Here is a 21,289-nt window from a genome sequence, read left to right on the forward strand (position 1 = left end):
ATTTCACCCATATTTCGTACATGTCATCAGGGTGTTAAGAAAATATTATATACCGAATTTCATTGAAATCGGTCTAGTAGCTCCTGAGATATGGTTCTTGGTCCATAAGTGGGCGGCGCCACGCCCATTTTCAATTTTTAAAAAAAGCCTGGGTGCAGCTTCCTTCTGCCACTTCTTCCGTAAAAAATTTAGTGTTTCTGACGTTTATTGTTAGTCGGTTAACGCACTTTTAGTGATTTTCAACATAACTTTTGTATGGGAGGTGGGCGTGGTTATTATCCGATTTATTCCATTTTTGAACTGTATATGGAAATGCCTGAAAGAAACGACTCTATAGTGTTTGGTTGACATACCTATAGTAGTTTCCGAGATATGTACAAAAAACTTAGTAGGGTGCGGGGCCACTCCCACTTTTCCAAATAAATTACGTCCAAATATGCCCTTCCATAATTCGATCCTTTGTGCTAAATTTCACTTTAATATCTTTATTTATGGCTTAGTTATGACATTTTATAGGTTTTCGGTTTCCGCCATTTTGTGGGCGTGGCAGTGGGCCGATTTTGCCCATCTTCGAACTTAACCTTCTTATGGAGCCAAGGAATACGTGTACCAAGTTTCATCATGATATCTCAGCTCAGTTACAGCTTGCACGGACGGACGGACGGACGGACAGACGGACGGACGGACAGACAGACATCCTGATTTCGACTCTACTCGTCACCCTGATCACTTTGGTATATATAACCCTATATCTGACTCTTTTAGTTTTAGGACTTACAAACAACCGTTATGTGAACAAAACTATAATACTCTCCTTAGCAACATTGTTGCGAGAGTATAAAAAATATATTATTTACAATAACTATATTTGAACAATTTATCTTTAAGACATATAGTTAAAATGTTTCTGTATATTTTACTTATATTCGCTTATTGAGAACGAGATCCCCTTGAAGGAAATCAAAGAAGGTAACAAATCCCATATCACATACCTCCACACAAATGTATACATACGTACATATGTAAGTTTGTTATCTCGGCATTGCATATTAAATATTGTCAAGAAAGAAAAAATACGCAGTCCGAACTCCGCGCTTTGGCATCTTCTCACGTTTTCCTATTTAAATGTTTGACCTCATAACAGGGACTTAATAAAAACAAAAACGAAAGTCCAATGCAGCCCCGGAACCGCAATTATTTACTAACACAAACCTAATATTTGTGAACAGTGATGGCGCAGGATCCGAAATAGAAATGGTGTGAGGAATCAACTTTGATAACAGCAAATTGTCTGGAGCACTGTGTCTGTGCGTACACATTCACATACATACATAAATATATAAACACATTTGTAAGCGTAAAAAGTGGTTCTTTGAATCAAATATAAGTAAGTATACAGGCGTATGCACAGCTAACCAACTTTACGGAATGATGACTGCGGTGAAACAAACATTTTACTTATTTCACTGCAACGAACATTCCTTGCACACACTTCTCCCCAGAAATGTCTCGTTTCCTTCCCTTATTTCCATTATTTACACCCTTTAATAAGTGCTGGAATTGTGCGAAGTTTGTGTGGGTGGACTGGATGCTGCGTGGCAAGCAATACACGGAACAATATACCGAGGTTATATCTTGGTTAAATCACAAACGAACGATCAGTTACTGCTGCGGCAGCAGTTTGAGCGGTATTCTGAGAACTCTCCGTTCAGAAGAAGTGAAAATACTGGCCAAAAGGTAGTTTGTGTTGGATAATTTTTTTTTTTTTGAATACAATAAATGCAAAGAAACAAAAATTAAACCAATCGTGCTCCTTATGTTTAATATTAGTAAGTGAGCCATAAATAATAAGGGAATTATAGTGCTCGTTGAAAAAATATGTCGTACAAAACCTCCTGCACCTCTACGAAATATATCTATAACCCATAACTTTACAAAATTGAATAATGTTCACAACTAGAATGTCAGATTCGCCTTAAATTTGTGACATCGTAATTTCAAATTTCTACTGGCAACATGCTTTAAATATTTTTATAGTTAAACAGCATTTTTAGTGTGAAGTTTTTTTAAATTTTAGACAAAACCAAGTAAACGCATAAACATCGGCTACATCGAGGCCATAATATCTTTCACATGTTCATTTCTCATAGCATAAAAGGGTATAAAAAATCGCTATCATTTTCGGTCCATTTGTATGGCAGGTGTATGCTAGTGGTTCGATCGGAATCTTTTTTTTGGAGAATGCACCATTGATTTAGGCAATAATCTATGCCAAATTTTGTGAAAATATCGCGTCAAACATGAAAAAAGAATTTTCCATACAAGAACTTCATTAAATAGTATTTTACTTCTTACTTACTAGATTTTTTTATTTATTAATACATACATGTTCCATTACACTAATATAAATCTATCGTTTATAGTAGTAGCGATGGAACGAACCTTTGAGAAAATATGCATTTTAGTTGGGTCCGCTAGTGAAAAAGAACAATAGAAAAGATTGAGTCTTTTAGTTGGAAAGCAGAACCTTCCACGAATACTAATGGACTTAAGCGTTTTCAACGGCGAATATCGCAATAGAAGGAAAGATTAGCTATAAACGGCGTCTACAAATAATAGTTAATCCAATCCCACAAACTACATTTGTTAAAGCACGTCGTTTGAAAATACGTATTTTTATGGTTTGGGTTTAATTTTGATATACGATATAACAACACAAATATATTTTCCCAATCAATCGTGGAGAGCTTTAAAAAAGCCATACTTTATTGTCCTATTTATTTGATGATCTGCTCCGTTATTTTTCAAAATTTCTCAATCAGTTCAGTTGATCTGAGCACATAATTGATATATGTATGTACAATAGGAACTTTCAATGTCATGCATGTCTGTTGTCCTTTAAATCTGAAATAAAGTAGGCTAATCGAAAAATAATAGAGTCGAATTTGTAGCAAATCCGATATCAATCCAAAGACATGTTCAAAAATTGAAATTAAATCAAAAAACAGTTTGTAGTTGCATGACATAATTGTATAATTAATCTAGAGACTTACGAGAATAGAAAGAGCTAAAAAAAGTGTATGAAAAGAGGAGCACTTGATCTAAAATTAGTAACGAAGATAATTAATAAAATTAAAAATAAAAATTGGGTTATCTGAAAGTTAAATACAGCTTGTGTACAATCAAATTTTATCACAGTTCAAAGGCTGCCTTGTAATAAATGACGAAATTTATGTCAAACGCGACGGAAATCAACATCCTGGATAAGAACTTTATGTTAAATAAGGTGGGAATGTGGATAAAAAAGATAAATACTGTCAAAAAGTTATAATTTGGAGGGCACAATGACATAGTATATTTATGTATATGAAAAAGCGTTTTGAGAAAAGACTGCCGTTTACTCGACGCACTGATATTCTTTAAAATTTTACCAGATTTGGCGTTCACACATTATTCATTATTCTTCCATTGCCATGAAGTGGTGTCAAATCAGCAAGGAGAAAGTAATATCAAGAATCCTTAGTCGGCCTAATTGTCGACAGCTTCGCCGAATAGTAAAATATCGGTGAATAATAATAAACATGGCTCAATATTGCCTTTGTGGAATGAATATACGTCCAAAGTGACAAGAAAAACCGTTCAAAAGTTAATATCCTCTATTAAGAAACATGCCCGTAGATTCATACATAATAAAGATGCATAAATTTATCTTGGAGTAAATTTAAAATCTTAATAAATTCGCTTTTTAAGCGTGTAAAAGTTTCCAATTTCCGTTGATTATCTTTTCAAGTATAATAATACCTATGCATACAGATTTTAAATGAACCGTGTAATTTGTGTAAGAAATTGAAAAATAAAAGGAATTTCAACGAAGTTAATTGCTGAGGTAAAGTATTAATTATAAAAGTAAGATGTTAATTTCTGACTGTGTTTCACTGTTCACTATATCATCCTTTAAATTTTCCTTCCAAGACCTAAAACAATAAATGGAAATTATCTTTAGTGTTCTCTTATGAATTGAGCTTGATTTAAGGTGAACCCTCGGGATACTGCTTATTTCTATCCTTACTTAAGATAGGCTTTCTGTTCGTGAAAACCACTTTTCTAGAGTTTAATGTACTTGTTTGGTATATTAACATTCCACTAGACAGTGTATATAGTATTCATATTATATTATTGCCTTTTACTCATTTCCTTAGGCTCGAAGAACTTGGTATAAGAATCATTCACGAAATATGGATAGTCAAGCATTTCGTAAGCATGGCACAGAGATGGTCGAATATATATGCAAATATTTGGACACCCTGAAAGACCGGCGTGTCACACCCAGCGTCGAACCCGGCTATCTAAGACATTTAATACCATGTAAGTTTTCAGGCACAACAATTATTTACTTAGATATTTCCCTCACACACCGCACCAATATGTATAGAACGTTAAAAAAATCAAGCAAAGATGTGGATGACGCATATTTCATGGATGGGCAAAATGGCGTTTTATAGAAAGTTTCTTTTTTCTCTGAAACATCATCATTGCCTCATTCCGATATTTTCGATATATATCTACTATATCTAGCTATACATATCGGACCGCACCATAATGGCTACAAAAAACTTGCAAATTAGGTCAAATCCATTGTAAATACTATCCCACTCACTGCTCCGCTCTCAAAAAGAAGTGACTTTATACTTTTATATTAAAAGCTGAGTTTGTAGGGAAAATATTTGCTTTGACCAATATAATTTCAAATATGTATTTTACATACAAAATGCGCTTAAACACAGCTGAGGCTCCATTCGAACCGGAGGAATGGAATAAGATAATGCAAGATGTGGAAGATAAAATAATGCCTGGAGTCACGCATTGGCAGCATCCACGGTTTCATGCCTACTTTCCGGCAGGAAATGCATTCGAATCGATTTTGGGTGATATGCTCGGGGATGGTATCGGTTGCATTGGGTTTTCCTGGGCCGCAAGTCCCGCATGTACGGAGCTGGAAACAATTGTGTTGGATTGGCTGGGTATGGGTGTTTATTTTATTTCTATTCAGTTATGCAAATGGTAAAAATTACATATTTTTAGGAAAAGCAATCGGTTTACCTGACCATTTTTTAGCTTTAAAAGAGGGCAGCACAGGAGGTGGAGTTATACAGGAAAGTAAAATGGGAATATTATGAATAAAATAAAAAATATATTAAAACTTGGGTCTTACGCTTAATGCTTTCTTTTTATTTTTTATTACAGACTTCCGCCTCTGAGTGCGTATTGGTCAGCATGTTGGCCGCGCGAGCTCAGGCGCTCAAACGTCTTATGGCTCAACATCCGTTTACCGAGGAAAGTCACTTACTTTCCAAGTTGATCGCCTATTGCTCTAAAGAAGCACACAGTTGTGTTGAGAAAGCTGCCATGATAAGCTTTGTAAAACTGCGAATTTTGGTGCCAGATGAAAATGCTAGCTTGCGCGGGCGCACCGTGAGTGAGGTGAGCATTGAAAATGTTAAGAAATATTACGCAACAGTTTTCACATTTTGTGTACTGCTATAATCTTTAGGCAATGGAGGAGGACGAATTGCAAGGCTTGGTGCCATTTTTCGTTTCCACCACCCTTGGAACTACCGGCTCGTGCGCCTTTGATAACTTGGAGGAAATTGGCAAGGAATTGAAAAAGTTTCAGTGTGTTTGGTTGCATGTGGATGCTGCCTATGCCGGCAACTCTTTCATCTGCCCCGAATTGAAGCCACTCTTAACGGTACGCAATTAATCGTATTTATTTTGATGTGCATGCGAATTTCGCAGAATTGGAATTGGAATGTACATTATTAATATTGCCCATATACATACATATCTACCATACACACATGCCTGTTATATATGTATGTATGTACATACTATATAAATGTTTGTGTGAATTACTTAAGCCGGCATTTTCTTACCATTTCTATTGTTGTTGTTGTGCATAGGGTATCGAATACGCTGATTCATTCAATACGAATCCCAATAAATGGCTATTAACAAATTTCGACTGTTCAACATTGTGGGTCCGCGATCGAATCCGCTTGACATCAGCACTTGTCGTGGATCCATTGTATCTGAAGCATTGCTATGATGATGCAGCGATTGACTACCGTCATTGGGGAGTTCCGCTCAGTCGACGTTTTCGCTCATTGAAATTGTGGTACGTATGTAGTTGTAATGGTTTCAAATCAAATAACACCGTTTGACATACCACTGAGCAAAAATCATTGATCAGGAATTTGTTAAAATCAATTAGAAAGCAAATCTATTAAAATAGGTATTAATAAATTAATTTTACCTATTCGAACTCTTGAAGTTGAAGGGAACAACAACAACAGGTAGTACTGTAAACCTTGCCATTAATTACGGATTTTAATTATAAAAATTAATTGTTGATATCGAGGGATTCGGGTAGTTTTCAATTAAAAAGCAATTCCATTAGAAATCAGAAGTTTTATCTCTTCAATAGGAACCAGAGAGGGGGCAGATGACAGATTCTCTATGTACCTAAGAATGAGGAGAATGCGGAATTATAAATAAATTAATTAAAATTAATTTAATTTGACAGTTTTCAATATCTGTACTCGTAATTAGCATCGTACAATTTTCTTATCTAACAAATGATAATTTTATGAAAAATGTAATATTAATGTGTGTTCTAAATAGGTTTGTGTTGCGTTCCTACGGAATTTCCGGATTGCAGAACTATATACGACGTCACATCCAATTGGCCAAACGTTTCGAACAGCATGTGCTTAAAGATAAACGCTTCGAGATTTGTAATCAAGTTAAGGTGAGTGGCTAAAAAGCTGAAGCGTTTACAATTTGAACAAAAAAGGAAGGGGTAAGTTCGGATGCAACCGAATGTTTTATACTCTTGCGATTCAAGGGAAAATACTTTTAGGTGTTGCATAAAGCTATATGAAACAAGTAGGGAAGTAATAAGTTCGGGGTATAACGGAACATTTTATATTATTGCAACTTGAAATGATTAAAGCCAGGGAAGTGCCTTCAATAACATAAAACTTGTTAGTTATATTGGGTCTAGAGCGAGTTTGCACCCGATTTTATAAATTCAAAGCCCAACTGTGCACCGTTTTTAGAAAAACAAGCTGTTTCAATTTTATTAATATAACTCCCATATTGGCCGTTATATATGGTATAAAGTCACCCGGAAGTTCTAAAACTTTAATATTAGGTATGTGGGAGCTAAGGGAAGTATTGACTCAAGCAATTTCTAGCACACGGACATGCTACTATCAAGAAAGGATTATCTCTGAATTTCAATTACATATCTCACACATTTCGGTAAAAATTCAACTGTAAGCACTAATCCCGTCATCCTGATCATGTATATATATAATCCCATATCTACATATATCGATTAGTTTCAGGTGATACGTATAATCGTTAGGTGAACAAAAATATTACTCTCTGTAGCAACATGCTACAAGAGTATAAAAATGTAAGAATATATAATATTGATTATATTAGGCATATGAGGTTTCAATCTAATTTAATCTAAACTATTTGTTGTTTAAGAAAACATGTCCACTTACTTTTATTAGAATATCACACATTTTGAGCAACACAAATTGTTTATCATAAAAGTAGATCGAAATCAACACATCAGGTACATATATTCAGGTTATGAGAAAAACTGGAGTATTTCCACACAATTTTATGAAGATTCGATATAAAATAAAGTCTGCTGGAATAACGAGGGGTAATTTGGGGACCGATTTCATATATCTGATGTCCAGTATTATATGTTACCATAATTTTGCATATTGATCGATATATAAGTTTGAAATTCGTATATTAGATATATGGAGGTTAGGATAAGGATTTACCCGATATTACGCGGTTCGGATTCATGAGTTTTCAATAAGGCTATACTTTTTTCAGAGTTGTTACTTGGTTTATACTAAGTTTGATTTACCATTTCAAAATGAACAGAATTATTCCGGAACAACGATTACAAAATTGTTACCGAATCGAGGTTCGGATTCGCGTAAGAAAATTCTGTTCAGTGATGAAGTGCATTTTTGAATTTGAGGATGAGTACGTTAATAAACAAAATTGTCGCAATTGGAGTGGAATATCATAACAAGCCATTTTTGAAAAACAGTTACATCTTCAACAAGATACCTTTTGGTGTGCTCTATGGGCAGAGACAATCATTGGTCCATATTTTTTCAAAAATGACGGCAGCCATAATGTTAGTGGGAAACGGTATAGGGTATAGAGCCAACATTGATGTCTTTTTTGTGTCTGAAATAGAGAATGTTAATGCGGACAAACTTTGGTTCCAAAAAATGACGCTGCATAACATACAGCCAACGAAACAATCAATTTATTGAAAGAAACTTTTAGTATTTTTGGCATTATCCCAAATTATGGCAAAAAGTGGTAAAAAATTCGACTTCTCGAATGGAATTTTCCAAGTTCGCCGCGGCGGTCACTTGCCCGAAGTAATTTTTAAAACATAATGGCAAACCCTTATCTTTATAACCAAACCAAATCCTGGCCCTAACATTGAGTTATATGCGTTTTATGTACTCTTGAGAACCACATGTCTAAAAAAACGTTAGGTGAACAAAACTATTATACTATGTAGTAACATGTTCCGGGTGTATAAAATTAATTAACATTTGAACTCGAGTTCAAAAACGCATTTTTGCATTGAATGGCTTGTGAAAGCCGAATATTGTGTTAGGAAATCCCAGCTCATATCAACCCATCTACAATTTCCATGAATATATGTATGTATACAAACACCCACCGATTTTGTATACAATTTATATAGATATGTGTATCATTCAACTAAGTAAAAATGGTGCATTCGGAGCCAAGCTTTAAATTGTTTGTGTGTACATTTTTATACCTTAAACAGTCTGTATGAAGAGTGTCACGAAGTTTGTAACCCCCAAAGGAAACGACGGAGATCCTATAAAATATATATACATATATATTAATGATCAGCTTGATAGTAGAGTCGATTTAGCCATGTTCATCTCTCTGTCTGTCTGTATATGTATATACGAAATAGCCCCTCAGTTTTTGATATTTTGCACCTATTTTCATCAAGAAGCTCCTCATTTGTTGGAACGGCCAAGAGCACTACAGCATAAAGCTGCCATAGAAATTGAACAATTGGAATCAAGTGCATGTATGAAAAAACAATTTCATTTGGCAAGAGATCTTCACGAAATTTGGCATGGATCATTAATCATTATCTCAGGTAATAAGACAATTTTAGAAGAAATGGTTCAGATCAGATCACTGTAGCATACAGCTGCCATATAAACGTAACGATCCGAATTAAGTTCTTAAGTTCTTAGTTAACTTTTTATACCCTGAAGTTTTGTACCTTGGAGTTTGTAACACCCGGAAGGAAGCGTCGGAGACCCTATAAAGTATATATATAAATGATCAGTATGTTGAGCTAAGTCGATTTAGCCATGTCCGTCTGTCTGTTTTTAAGATATCGTTTTGAAATTTTGTGAACGTCATTTTCTGTTCAAGAAGCTGCTCGTTTGTCGGAACTGCCGATATCAGACCACTATAACATACAGCTGCCATACAAACTGAAAGTTCTTGTATGGAAAACTTTCACATTTGATAATGTATCTTCACAAAAGTTGGCACAGATTATTTTCTAAGGCAACAATGTAATATCCGAAGAAATTTTTCAGATCGGTTAACTATAGCATATAGCTGCCATACAAACTGAATGATCGGAATCAAATGCTTGCATGGGAAACTTTCGCATTTGACGTGGTATCTTCACGAAATGTGACATGGATTACTGCTTAAAATAATAACATAATCTCCAAAAAAATTGTTCAAATCGGATTACTATAGCATATAGCTTCCATACAAGCTCGACACATAGTTACTAGAAGATATGCACCTGTGAAGGGTATATTAGCTTCGGTGCAGCCGAAGTTAACGTTTTTTCTTGTTTTGGTTTTTTTATCAAGTTCTGTCGTGGAAATAAATAAAATACATACACATATTACTTTTATATGTATATACATATATATACATATACCATATTCAACATTTAATTAGTTATGGATCACATATCGCCTAATCATCCGAAGTGACCCGCTTTAATGTAGAGGTATAACATGTACTAATACCTATAGGTGGCTGAACTTTTTTGCTTCTCTTAGTAAAGTTTTGTGATTCCATCGCTCGATTCGTGTAAACATTGCAATACATATGTAAATAAGTTATGTACATATGTATGTATATACATACGTATGGCACCGTACAACTTAAAGTTCGCCTCTGTGTCTGGCTGACGCGCTTAGCTTCACATCAACACTCATAAGCCGCAACATAAGGTGCATTAGTTTTGTAAATTAAGCATTTTTAAACACATTTGGTCGAAATTGAACTATAAAAAAGTATACTTAGTAGGAGGACTTTCACCTAACTCTCTACCGAAAATATAACTAAATTTGCGAGATCTCAATGAGAAATACAAATATCAAAGTCAAAGATATCATCAGAGCAAAGATCGCATAACCATCAAGCCTAAGTTAAACAGGTTTTAAGACTTAAATAAGTAAATATTTGTACATATGTATTGTTGGTTCCGGCCGCGCTTATGCTTTCCTTACTTATTAAAATTGTTTTTTAGTGCTTTTAATTGATTGACAGATCAATTGACTGGTTAGCACTGCAGCTGACTGACTGCCTAACCTACTGGCAGACTCTTTGTCTAACCCATCACATTTGAGAGGTAATCACAGATTGCAGTTACTGTCGGTTTGTTCGTTGGTTGTAACCGCCTTGATGAATTGGTGAAACATTATATAATATGTCGTATATCGTATTGATTTCACTAATTGTTTATATGTACACTACCACGTAGTAGTAAATAACAAACCAAAAAGTACATATGTGAAATATTAAGGGGACTCATTCAATGTGGCAATTATGTAATAGTGGCAAAGTCGCAACTTGAGTTAAATTAGCGCAATATTGTAATAAGTCAAATGTTCTTCATTTATCCGAGGTCGTTTTTTTTATAAATAATTAAAAATAATGAATGCTACTGAAAATAGTCTCGGATAATTGCAATTTTCTCGCAAAATAAACTGCATGCAACAGCTGTTTTGCACACAAGTTTGCGACATTAAATGAGTACAATTATTGTATTATAAGTACATCGTACTCTTTAATTAAACCCTAAACAGGGTTGTATGTATATAAGCGAACTAGTCCATCAGTTCTTGAGATATTGATTTGAAACTTTTCTCACGTCCGCTTCTTGCCAAGAAGTTGCACATTTGTCGGTAACGCCGACATCGGAACACTATAGCATATAGCTGCCATACAAACTGAACGATCAGTCATCTTCTTAAAATTTGGGATAACTCATTGTCTAAGGTATTGGTGCAATCTCGGATGAAATCGTTAGATCTGATCACTATGGCATATAGCTGCCATACAAACTGAACGATCGGAATCAAGTGCTTGTATTCAAAGCCTTTTCATTTGCCGAGTCATCTTCACAAAATTCGGGATAGCTCATTATCTAAGGCAATGGTGCAATCTTCGAAGTAAGTGTTCAGATCGCATCACTATAGCAATGATCGGAATCAAGTTCTTATAAGAAATCTTTCGGTGCAACCGAAGTTAACGTTTCTCCTTCTTTCTTCCCGTTTTTTTTTACTTATTTGAGGATTGTTTTTGGTTAATCTCTTTTAGCTTGGATTGGTTTGTTTCCGATTGAAAGGTAACGACAAGCTAAATGAGAAGCTACTCAGCGCCATTAATGAATCAGGTAAACTGCATATGGTTCCTGCTAGTGTCAACGATAAATACATTATACGATTTTGTGCGGTGGCACAAAATGCCTGTGAAGATGACATCGATTATGCCTGGGAAACCATAGTTGATTTTGCTAACGAATTGCTTGAAAAGGAACAACACGATGAACTAACGGAGATCATCAATCGAAAGAAGGAAGACACATTGGCTAAGAAACGCTCATTCTTCGTACGAATGGTCAGCGATCCGAAAATCTATAACCCGGCTATCAATAAGGCAGGTACGCCAAATATGTCATTAGATGTTACATCGCCGGTAGTGGGACACTCTTCGAATCCGATTATAAGAACACAAACATCGATGGATCGGAATTCGTGGATTTCCTGGCCCTTAGCGTTTCTCTTCAACAGTAACAATGATGACGGAGGGCAGAAGAGTAATGTTTCATTGCGGTATGCAAAGTTTTTTACATTTTCGTTTCAAGCAAATATTACAAGTAAAGAGAAGCTGAATATTTCTTTCTCCCTCTTTAATGTAGTTTTCGTCATTTAGACACAAATGTACGAGCAATTTCGTCGAGACGCAATTCCGGTGCCACATCTTCGCCATCACCTGACAATGAGTTGGGCTTTGTTAATCTGAAGAAGTCACCAATAAAGCCAACTACATCATCGCCACGAAAAGGCGGCCTCTCACTAACCACAACTAGCAATCACTCCTAAAAAGATGTTCGCCTCCAAACGTTGTCTCAAGAGCAGCAAAAGGAAGCTTCCATTCTGCTTGCGAAATTGACTATTTATTGCAATGCAAAATTTAATTCATAAAATCCTTAAAAATACTTGCTTATAACAGTTATATTATTAGTGTTATAGCATTTAAATAAATTGGATCTTATTGCAAGTTCAAAAATACTATTATTTAATGAAAGAAATATTGATCTGTTATCCCTAGATGTGTTATACAAATATTGGTCATAAAAATATTTAATCAAAGCACAGAACAATGAATTACTTTACTTTTGCGTTTTTAACCGCTCAGCATTAACGTCACTCGGCATCCCTAAATAATGTGGCAACTTTAAGTAAAATTTTCACTTAAATTCTCAAATTAGTACAAAACAAATGAAATGCAAAACGAATTAATTTTGTACATATGTATATCATTTGTACTAACATTAAACATCGCGCGACGAGATATTTTTCAGAAAAATTACAATTGCTCCTATTCCGCAGCCAGCTTTACAACAAAAAAGTATTAACAAACACAAATTACTTCCAAAACAAGTTCAGGACATTGATGTTTTCCTGTATCTCTGCAATATTTTCCTATCTGGCCATCTTAGGGACATTTTATCAATGTCTGGTTAGCAGCCATCTGTCAATTAAATTCTGATTAACAAGCAAGTCTCCTTCTATCGCTAAAGATTCATTTCTTACATTTTAAGTAATGTACAAAACTTTGAAAATATGGATATAATTTATACAAATGTAAAAAGGTAGATGTATGGAAGGCGAAGTTTTTAACCATAGAAGCAAAGCACATGCTTTCGTATCTATGAACAAACATACATACATGTCCACGACAAATCAAAAATTTGCAGGTGAAATAGGCATCATTTTCTGTTTTTTTTTTTTAAGTTTTATATATGTACATGTGTATATAAATTCAAAGAAAGCATTAACTCTTAACTTAAATAAATGCAGTTGTGATTTTCGATGAAAATTTATTTTTTTTTCTTTTCTTCATTGTTTATTCAGCTTCGCAAATAATTGATTATAGAAATATGTAGAACGTACAAATCCTAAATTAAACAATGTGCTAATTATAAAATTTACAAAGCACACATGAGTAAGTAAATATTCGTAGTGTCTAAGTTAATTAATATATTTTGTGGGGGTCTTTAAAAAGTTCCAAAAATGTTTTATGGCCTCCGATCTAGTAAATTCGAAGCAAAGATGAGTACGCAGAAATATTTTGATGATATTTCTCATGCGCTCTATTTGCGCAAATAATAGCGATTTGAATTGTTTACATACACATATTGTTTTAAGACAATACATAGTGGATTTAACAAGTTCATTTCATGTCAGAAATGTGTATGCAAAGTCGCCATGTGTGTATTGATAAGTGTAAACAAAATTACCCCTGGGCCCACACACTTAGCACACATATACGTAAATACATATGTATGTATGTACATATGAACATGTGCATTTAGTGTTTAGGAAAGGTGTGATCTTCTCGGTGTGGCTTATTTATAGATGTGTTTACACCTATGTTAATATCTTGTAAACTACGATTTATTATTTAAAGGGTTAGGGGATGAAGGAGATGGTAACAAGAGAAAACCAAAATGTTTGTTGATACTTCAGTTTTGTTTTCATGCAGCCAAAAAATATTTGCCAACATGACGAAAACAATTATCCTTTTGTGCACGTTGCATTTAAAATATCGCTCAACTCATTGTAAAAACCTGGGCTTCGCAAAGATTTTACTGGTCACAAAGATTCAATTTTGTTCATAACGGAACACCTAATCGCTTGCCAATTTTTGCAAATTTAAGCGATAAATAATTTTCGATGAATAAAACGAAAAATAAACAAAGTCATACTATTTTTAAATGGAACCGGAATGCAAATACGCATAGAAGTAGAATTATTTATATTTTCATATACTAGAATATATCAAGCAGCTACCAATACTCCTTGTTAACTTACTTATCTGTAACCTTAGTTTCAGTTAAGTTTCAAGAGATTGGCCATCGAAATGAGGGGGAAAACAACGCATGTAAAAATCGTAAAACTGTTTATTTAAATAAATTGCTATAACTGAACACCATTTAAATAATTACTGTTTAAGGTATCAATACGACTACAAAATATGTCTACTTCAAAATAGTAATTACCGCAATCTACTGCTTGTCAAGCTCACGCTCTTGAACTGTACTCCTCATAACTTTTTCCAAAACTTGCCTCGTAAATTGTCGATCTAAGTCCAGATTATTTTTATCTGATATTGCGGATAGATCCCCTAACACGAAGCCATTTATTTTTGTTTGTTTAGCCTCCGCTAACCCGGTTGCAACCCTAACGTTGTGGCTCTTTATATTTAAGCTTGTGTCATCTGATTTCCGCACGCCGTATTCGTTCACGTCGCTTTCCTTTGATATGTCTTCATTGGCAGCGAAACCAGAACTTTCAATATCAGTGGGAGTATCAATTTCTTCCCCGTCGGATTCAAGCACCTTCATTTTAAGACTGGACATACCCAAGTTGGCGAAATCATCAAAACTATTATCTTTGGATATGATATCTTTAGAGGTAGAAGCCAAACTCCTCAAATTTAAGTCAGGAAAGGAGAAGTCAAAATTCTTGAGACCCAAAAGCTTGCTTGTATCGTCTTTCGCATCAAAATTCGGTCTTCTCATGCTAAAACTTGACGCGGTAAGTTCATTAGAGACTTCGTTTTTGGAACTTATTTCCTTCTTCCCATTCCCAATTACTTCTTCAATACTTTTTCCTGCTATAATTGGCACGATTTCTTTCACATTATGGTCTTTATAATCTTCATGGATTAATTTATTATTTTCACGTAGTAAATTTTCGGAGTCCTTAGGCAGTGCTAATTCTTTCAAACTAGAATCACCTTTTGTCTCCCATTTTTCGTTCTTAAACGGATCCTTTGCAGTAGAATGTTGTTCCGCCAAACTATGCACGATCTTATTAACTTCTTCATCTTTCGATTTAAAGTTTTCTAGATCAGAAAACTGGTCATCAGCTTTGTTGTTACTTCTGATATCCTTTGTACTTAGCTTTTTTAAATTTAAATCTCCAAAGTTGAAATCTTGGAATGGAAATTCTTTCAACACCGAATCCTTTTTACCTGTTGCTTCGTCACTGAATTTTTCAAATGCAATATCGTTCTTTGTCTGCAATGATATTTCTTTATCACTTAGATCGCCACACGTTGAAACCTTGGAATTTAAGTCTTTGCTATTGTACTCTCTTCGGTGTAAACCCTTACCAACACGTTCTGAATTCCTAGAACTTTTTATACCAACATATCGACTATTTAAATCATTAACGCTCAAATTGTTCGCATCTGTATTCATGTCTCTATGAGCCAAATACTTCACAAAATAGTTGGCATAATCCGATGAAAGTGCAGGCTTTTTTATCTGTTCCTCTTTTGAATTCGCAGCCTGGGGTTTTTTAAATATTGATGAAAAGCTTTCCTTTAGTCTTTGAAAAAATCCAGGCTTGGATTTTGGCTTAGTCTTGGACTTACATTTCAACTTTGATTTGGACTTGGATTTCGTCGCGGCTGTAGACGGCTTTTTAGCACAAGCGTTTGCAATATTATTTTTGAGGCTTCCTAAATCTTCTTCAGAGTCTCGGTCTGTTTCGGTATTAGAATCAGCATCAGAACGCATATCAACTGAAAGTTCTTTGAACAAAATGTCTGTAGAATCCTGCGGCTCTTGTTGCTGGCTACCAGATGTAATAATGGCTTGATTGCAGTTGGCATCTTCAACGGAATCGATTGAACCTGGCTCAGCTGAGCTTAAAACACTGGAAGAAGCTGAGAAGGCGTTAGGAAGTTCTTCCATATTCTCATCAGCTTTCTCTCCGAATTCGTCAAAATTATGTTCATTGATTTTTATGCCTCGTAATTCGTTTAGTTTTTGCTCCAATAAATTTTCATTGCCTGGAGGCAGATAACCACGTTTTTTTAAGTAATAAAGCGGTGATTGCCAACTATCACGTAGATCGGTGATTAGTCCAGTCCAATCGACTGTCTCTTTGGGATCGTTTTCAATCGTATCTCCACTCTGCGACAGCGACTCAGAGGCTTGAAATGCAAGGCATCGAAGTGTAATTATGAAGCCACAAAAAAGCCTAAAATTTTGTCGTATTTTATATTACCATTAAACCTTTACTTATTGAATATCGAAAGACAATACAATCACCATTTCAGCAGGAATACTTGCTGCATGGCAGCATTCACGTATCCAGATTTGCAAACAATTCAAAAATACATATGTATGTATGTACATCAATAAATAAATATTGTTTTGACGCCTCTAAATTTGAATATTGGATTTTTTTTTTTTGGAATTCGTCATTGGAATTCATTTAAATTTCGAACTAAATATGGTAAAACTATACTGTGGGTAAATTCAGAAAAAAAGAATATAAAAAAAATATGATATAAAATGAAATATGTAGAAAATTAAATAAATCGGTATAAAACGTAAGAACTTAGAAATCAAGGAAGTAATATAATAAATTACGTTGACTTTCTGCCCAATTAATATAGATTAAATATATATATGTATATTTATATGCGAAACTGCCATCGCAGCGTATAATTTTAAGAATATCACAAAGAGATTCGGCCACAACTGACCGAATTTTAAAGTGACTAGTATTTAAAGTATACAAAAAATTACAAAACAATCCAACATAATTTCACAACAATCCATAACGAATTGATTCTTCATTCGAAGAGCGTGCGAAAGATAAACAACAAAAAGACTCCAACCTCCAAGACTTTATGAAAATGTAAAATACACGGACACAATAAATGCCAATAAATAAATACATGGCTTTTAGACAGCTTCACACGTAATACGGGCTAACAAACCTGTCAACTTTTGTCCAAACACCTGAGCTGCCAACAGCTGAGCGCACACTGATATCAAGTGGCCAACACAATAGGCGTGGGGGACACGTTTATGCTACCGAAGCCTTCGCGCACAACTTGAATTATATTCAACGGCACAGCATCTAAACTTATGTTCACAACTACATATTTATGTATGTAATAATCTATGTACACATAGTATCTTTTTTTATGTTGTTGAAATCTCTATGAAATGGAAATTGGATTGGACATGGAATGATATTCAATTAAATCAATGGAATAGGTGCATATGTATGTACATAGATTTTATTGATTCACAGACTGAAATATGGAGACCTTGTGTTTAAAAATTCTCCTATTTGTGAGATTCAAAGTCGTACATTGACCCGGGATGTCCTAGAGTGAGAGACCTAAATGGCACAAACACATACATATACAATATGTTTGAACTAGCTATTTTATTTAATTTTTAGATGTTTTAGATTGACTATTTTATGCTAACTTGTGAGTTGAATTTACCGAACGACGTCATCGAGTGAACCTCAAGTGCGTCCTATGCGCCGGTAATTGTCCGCGCAATTGAGTTAAGGCGATCCATTGAGGCACAATCCGATATTCGAAATACACATGTGTGTTATTGTTAAATATCATGTAGTAACATCAATTCACCAGCTTACAAATATACATACATATGTACATATCTGTTATTTGCGTGATAAACAATTAACCTGCATATCTATGCCATCAAAAACGGAACAGAAAATAAAACAACACTCGGCATTGAGCTTGAAACAAAAAGCAGCTCCACAATGCCCAGTATGAAACAAAAAAAACGAACATAATGTGGAGAATAAAAGGGGACAAATTCCGAATGGCAAATGGACAAATCAATGGAAACACCGACTGGCACCTACAAAGAGGTTAGTGCAGCAGCGTGCTTGACCCCCTGTCTCTGCTCACATTGGACAGTGGTAGTGAATGGTGGTGATAGCGGTACCAAGTGTTGCGACCGCTAATAATTAAAACACACATACATACTTATGTATTTGTGCTGAAAAAAGTGACTGTGTTGGTGTCTTTGATTTTTGAACTGTGACGTTTTCAGTTAACGCCGATGAGTCATGTTCGATCGTTGGGCGCGTTGAAGCGTTGCGCAGACACCGACCAAGTGTTACTATGTGCCAGCGGAAGATCAGAAAGAAATAAGCAAAAAAAATAAAAATAAAATAAAATCTTGCCCACATCAGTTCACGAATAGAGAAACGAAATGTTTTGCAAATCATGCCGAAATGCCGCGATCATTTGCCAATAGGAAATGTTTAGACATCACCTTAGGACAAGAAGGGGCAAATAGTAATGAAAGAGTTGCGCCGAAATCACTAATAAACTATAATTTGCAATACATTCTACAATTTTTAAATAAGTAAAGATAGAAAAGACGTTAAAGAAAGTATGCAACTACGAATGTGGTATTCAAAATATTTAAATCCATAAATGTATATACTTACATATGTATACAGTTTGTGTATCCTTCGATCCACCACTGTTGGTCAGAACTCGTCCACGACCAGCATAATATTGTTACCAGTACCGATTACTAACAACAACTTACAAAAGAAATATTTAGTTTGTATATTATTATCATTCTTGAGAATCAGATGCTGGATATAGATATACAAATGTAAACTTGGAGTTCCCCACCGTTGCAAACATTCATCATTCCATTTAAATCAATTAATAATATCGTAAGTTCCGAATAGGTTATTATTATAAATTAATGCACAAGACACTTTTTAGATCGAAACTGAACTGAATAGATACAATAACAAATACATACATATGTAAGTATGTATGTTATGTATTTCATTTCGCAATTCCAATAGCAAAAACCAGTCCACAGGAAACGGCAGCACAACAAACGTGCAATTGAACGCGTGCCCCGGCAAATACTTTAGTTTTTAATTGAGCTATGCGAGAGTTTAAGCGTGTTTCCCACGAATTTGAGCAACTCACTTGACAACCTGTTGCAATCTATAAACGTAAAGGTGGCAGGTGTGACGTAGAAGAGCGCTATGAACGCAAAGTTTTTTCTTAGCAACGTGACGCATCCTACAAAGATTACTACAGAAGTCAAATATACATACATGCATGTGCAAATAAATATGAAACTCACGGCATACGCATTGGGCATTAGCATTTTCTGTTTCCAAACCGATCTCCTTTGGAGCTTGCTATGTATGATGAATATTTTTTAGCGAACTGCGGCTAACGATAATTGCCAAACAAATACTAGACGCGAATTTCAAATTACTTAGGGAAATAAAGGGAGGGGTTACGATATGAACGTATGATATTGCAAAGTTTGTCTAACGTCAGCTCAGCTGTGTATCACTTTCAGCTCTTTGGCCGTGATTCCCCGAGAGTTCTCCGTTGAGTATATTCTCAAAACTCAATTACCGAAACGCTTGGTGGGACTGGCGAAAGATGGCATGAGATCTGCCCCACCAACCGCAATTGTCATACATATATACATTTGTACATTTACTGGAGGCGTATATGAATCTTCGAATTGCGAAAATTCCCGTCGAAGATAATATAATAACATAACGCGATATACAATAGCAGTTAACACATCGTTAATCATTCATTCTTTTTAAGCTTGCCAGCTAATACCCTCTAATAAATAATAAATGCCTCAATACTAAATATAATACAGCGACAATAGCTATGGGTAATGTTCCAGTTTCTAGATAGAATAATTACCCCAGGTTTAGTCGATAGTGATCAGAATGTTTGAGACAGCTTGAAGTTTTGACTTCGTATCTACCAGTTTCATCCAAAGTGTGCACTACAGACTCATAAGTCATTGAGTCATTGATTAAGGATCATGCAATTTATTTGACATTAAACTCTCTTTCAGTAGTCATATACCTTTATGCCTCGCAATACCTTTGAGTTTGATACGACCAATCTTCGAATTGTACGGTTTTATATGTATGAAGAACATACAGATTTTTAATTTCATATTTTTATAACTATTATTTTCGAAAAACAATTGATTTAAACTAAGCGATGCGTTATCTGGTGCGTCAACTTTTATAAATTTTTGTAACTCTAATGGTAAGTTCCGCGAGGGCATTCGTTAAATTCTTCAAAGATACCTTAATTAACATAAAGTATATAAACATACATAGAATCGAATGCTTAAAGTTCAGTTTTTTGCCTAATTTGCCGGTTTTTATTATTCGTGTTGACATTCCCTTTAATTTTACGAGTTTCAGTAGTTAAAGCAACTTTAATCTAACCAACCGATCCGTTAAATGATTGTGCATCTTTAATAGTCTCATGTATTCATTAATGTTAAGTTGAAGTAAAGTCTAATGTTTTGTTAGCAAATGAAACAATTAGAAGGATTTTATAACTCCTAACAAGCAATTCGTTAAAAGGGACAGACATCATTTTCATATATAAATTTGACGAGACTTTGTTGCAGTGAAAAATGCTGTCTCATGTTGAAGAAAACAATATACATATACATATAAATTATGTAAATTAAGCGATGATAGAATGGTGTAACAAAAGAAATGCATATACATACCTGTATGTATGTATTTATATATCCATTTACATACATCAGTGTCGGATTCAGAGAGGGGAAATGAAGGAAAAAATGTTAACAAATCCACTCAGATTCGTAACTGAAAGTCACTGCAGAAGAGTTCTCAAAAGATTCTCAAAACTTGGCCCACATCGTTTTGTTTTGTGAAATTTTTATATTCAGTATATGAATTGATTACAGTATTATAAATTGCAATAAAGTACATAACCCGCACGTCTA

General features: G+C 34.7%; 2 protein-coding genes across 2 annotated transcripts; one reads left to right on the forward strand and one right to left on the reverse strand.

Moving 5' to 3' along the window:
• Nucleotides 1-1,680: 1,680 nt before the first annotated feature.
• LOC120772519 (tyrosine decarboxylase) lies at nt 1,681-12,863 on the forward strand. The gene is made up of 10 exons (XM_040101174.1): nt 1,681-1,737; nt 4,200-4,365; nt 4,785-5,021; nt 5,083-5,153; nt 5,245-5,481; nt 5,552-5,749; nt 5,961-6,175; nt 6,682-6,808; nt 11,743-12,257; nt 12,344-12,863. The coding sequence occupies exons 2-10, from the start codon at nt 4,236-4,238 to the stop codon at nt 12,525-12,527; spliced, it is 1,914 nt and encodes a 637-aa protein (XP_039957108.1). The 5' UTR covers nt 1,681-1,737; nt 4,200-4,235; the 3' UTR covers nt 12,528-12,863.
• A 1,853-nt stretch (nt 12,864-14,716) lies between these two features.
• On the reverse strand, nt 14,717-16,850 carry LOC120772378. The gene is made up of 2 exons (XM_040100968.1): nt 16,775-16,850; nt 14,717-16,703 (listed from the first exon to the last, which is right to left on the reverse strand). The coding sequence occupies exons 1-2, from the start codon at nt 16,798-16,800 to the stop codon at nt 14,717-14,719; spliced, it is 2,013 nt and encodes a 670-aa protein (XP_039956902.1). The 5' UTR covers nt 16,801-16,850.
• Nucleotides 16,851-21,289: the final 4,439 nt, after the last annotated feature.

This window comes from Bactrocera tryoni, chromosome 3 (assembly GCF_016617805.1).
Source record: "Bactrocera tryoni isolate S06 chromosome 3, CSIRO_BtryS06_freeze2, whole genome shotgun sequence".
In the NCBI taxonomy this organism is placed as follows: domain Eukaryota; kingdom Metazoa; phylum Arthropoda; class Insecta; order Diptera; family Tephritidae; genus Bactrocera; species Bactrocera tryoni.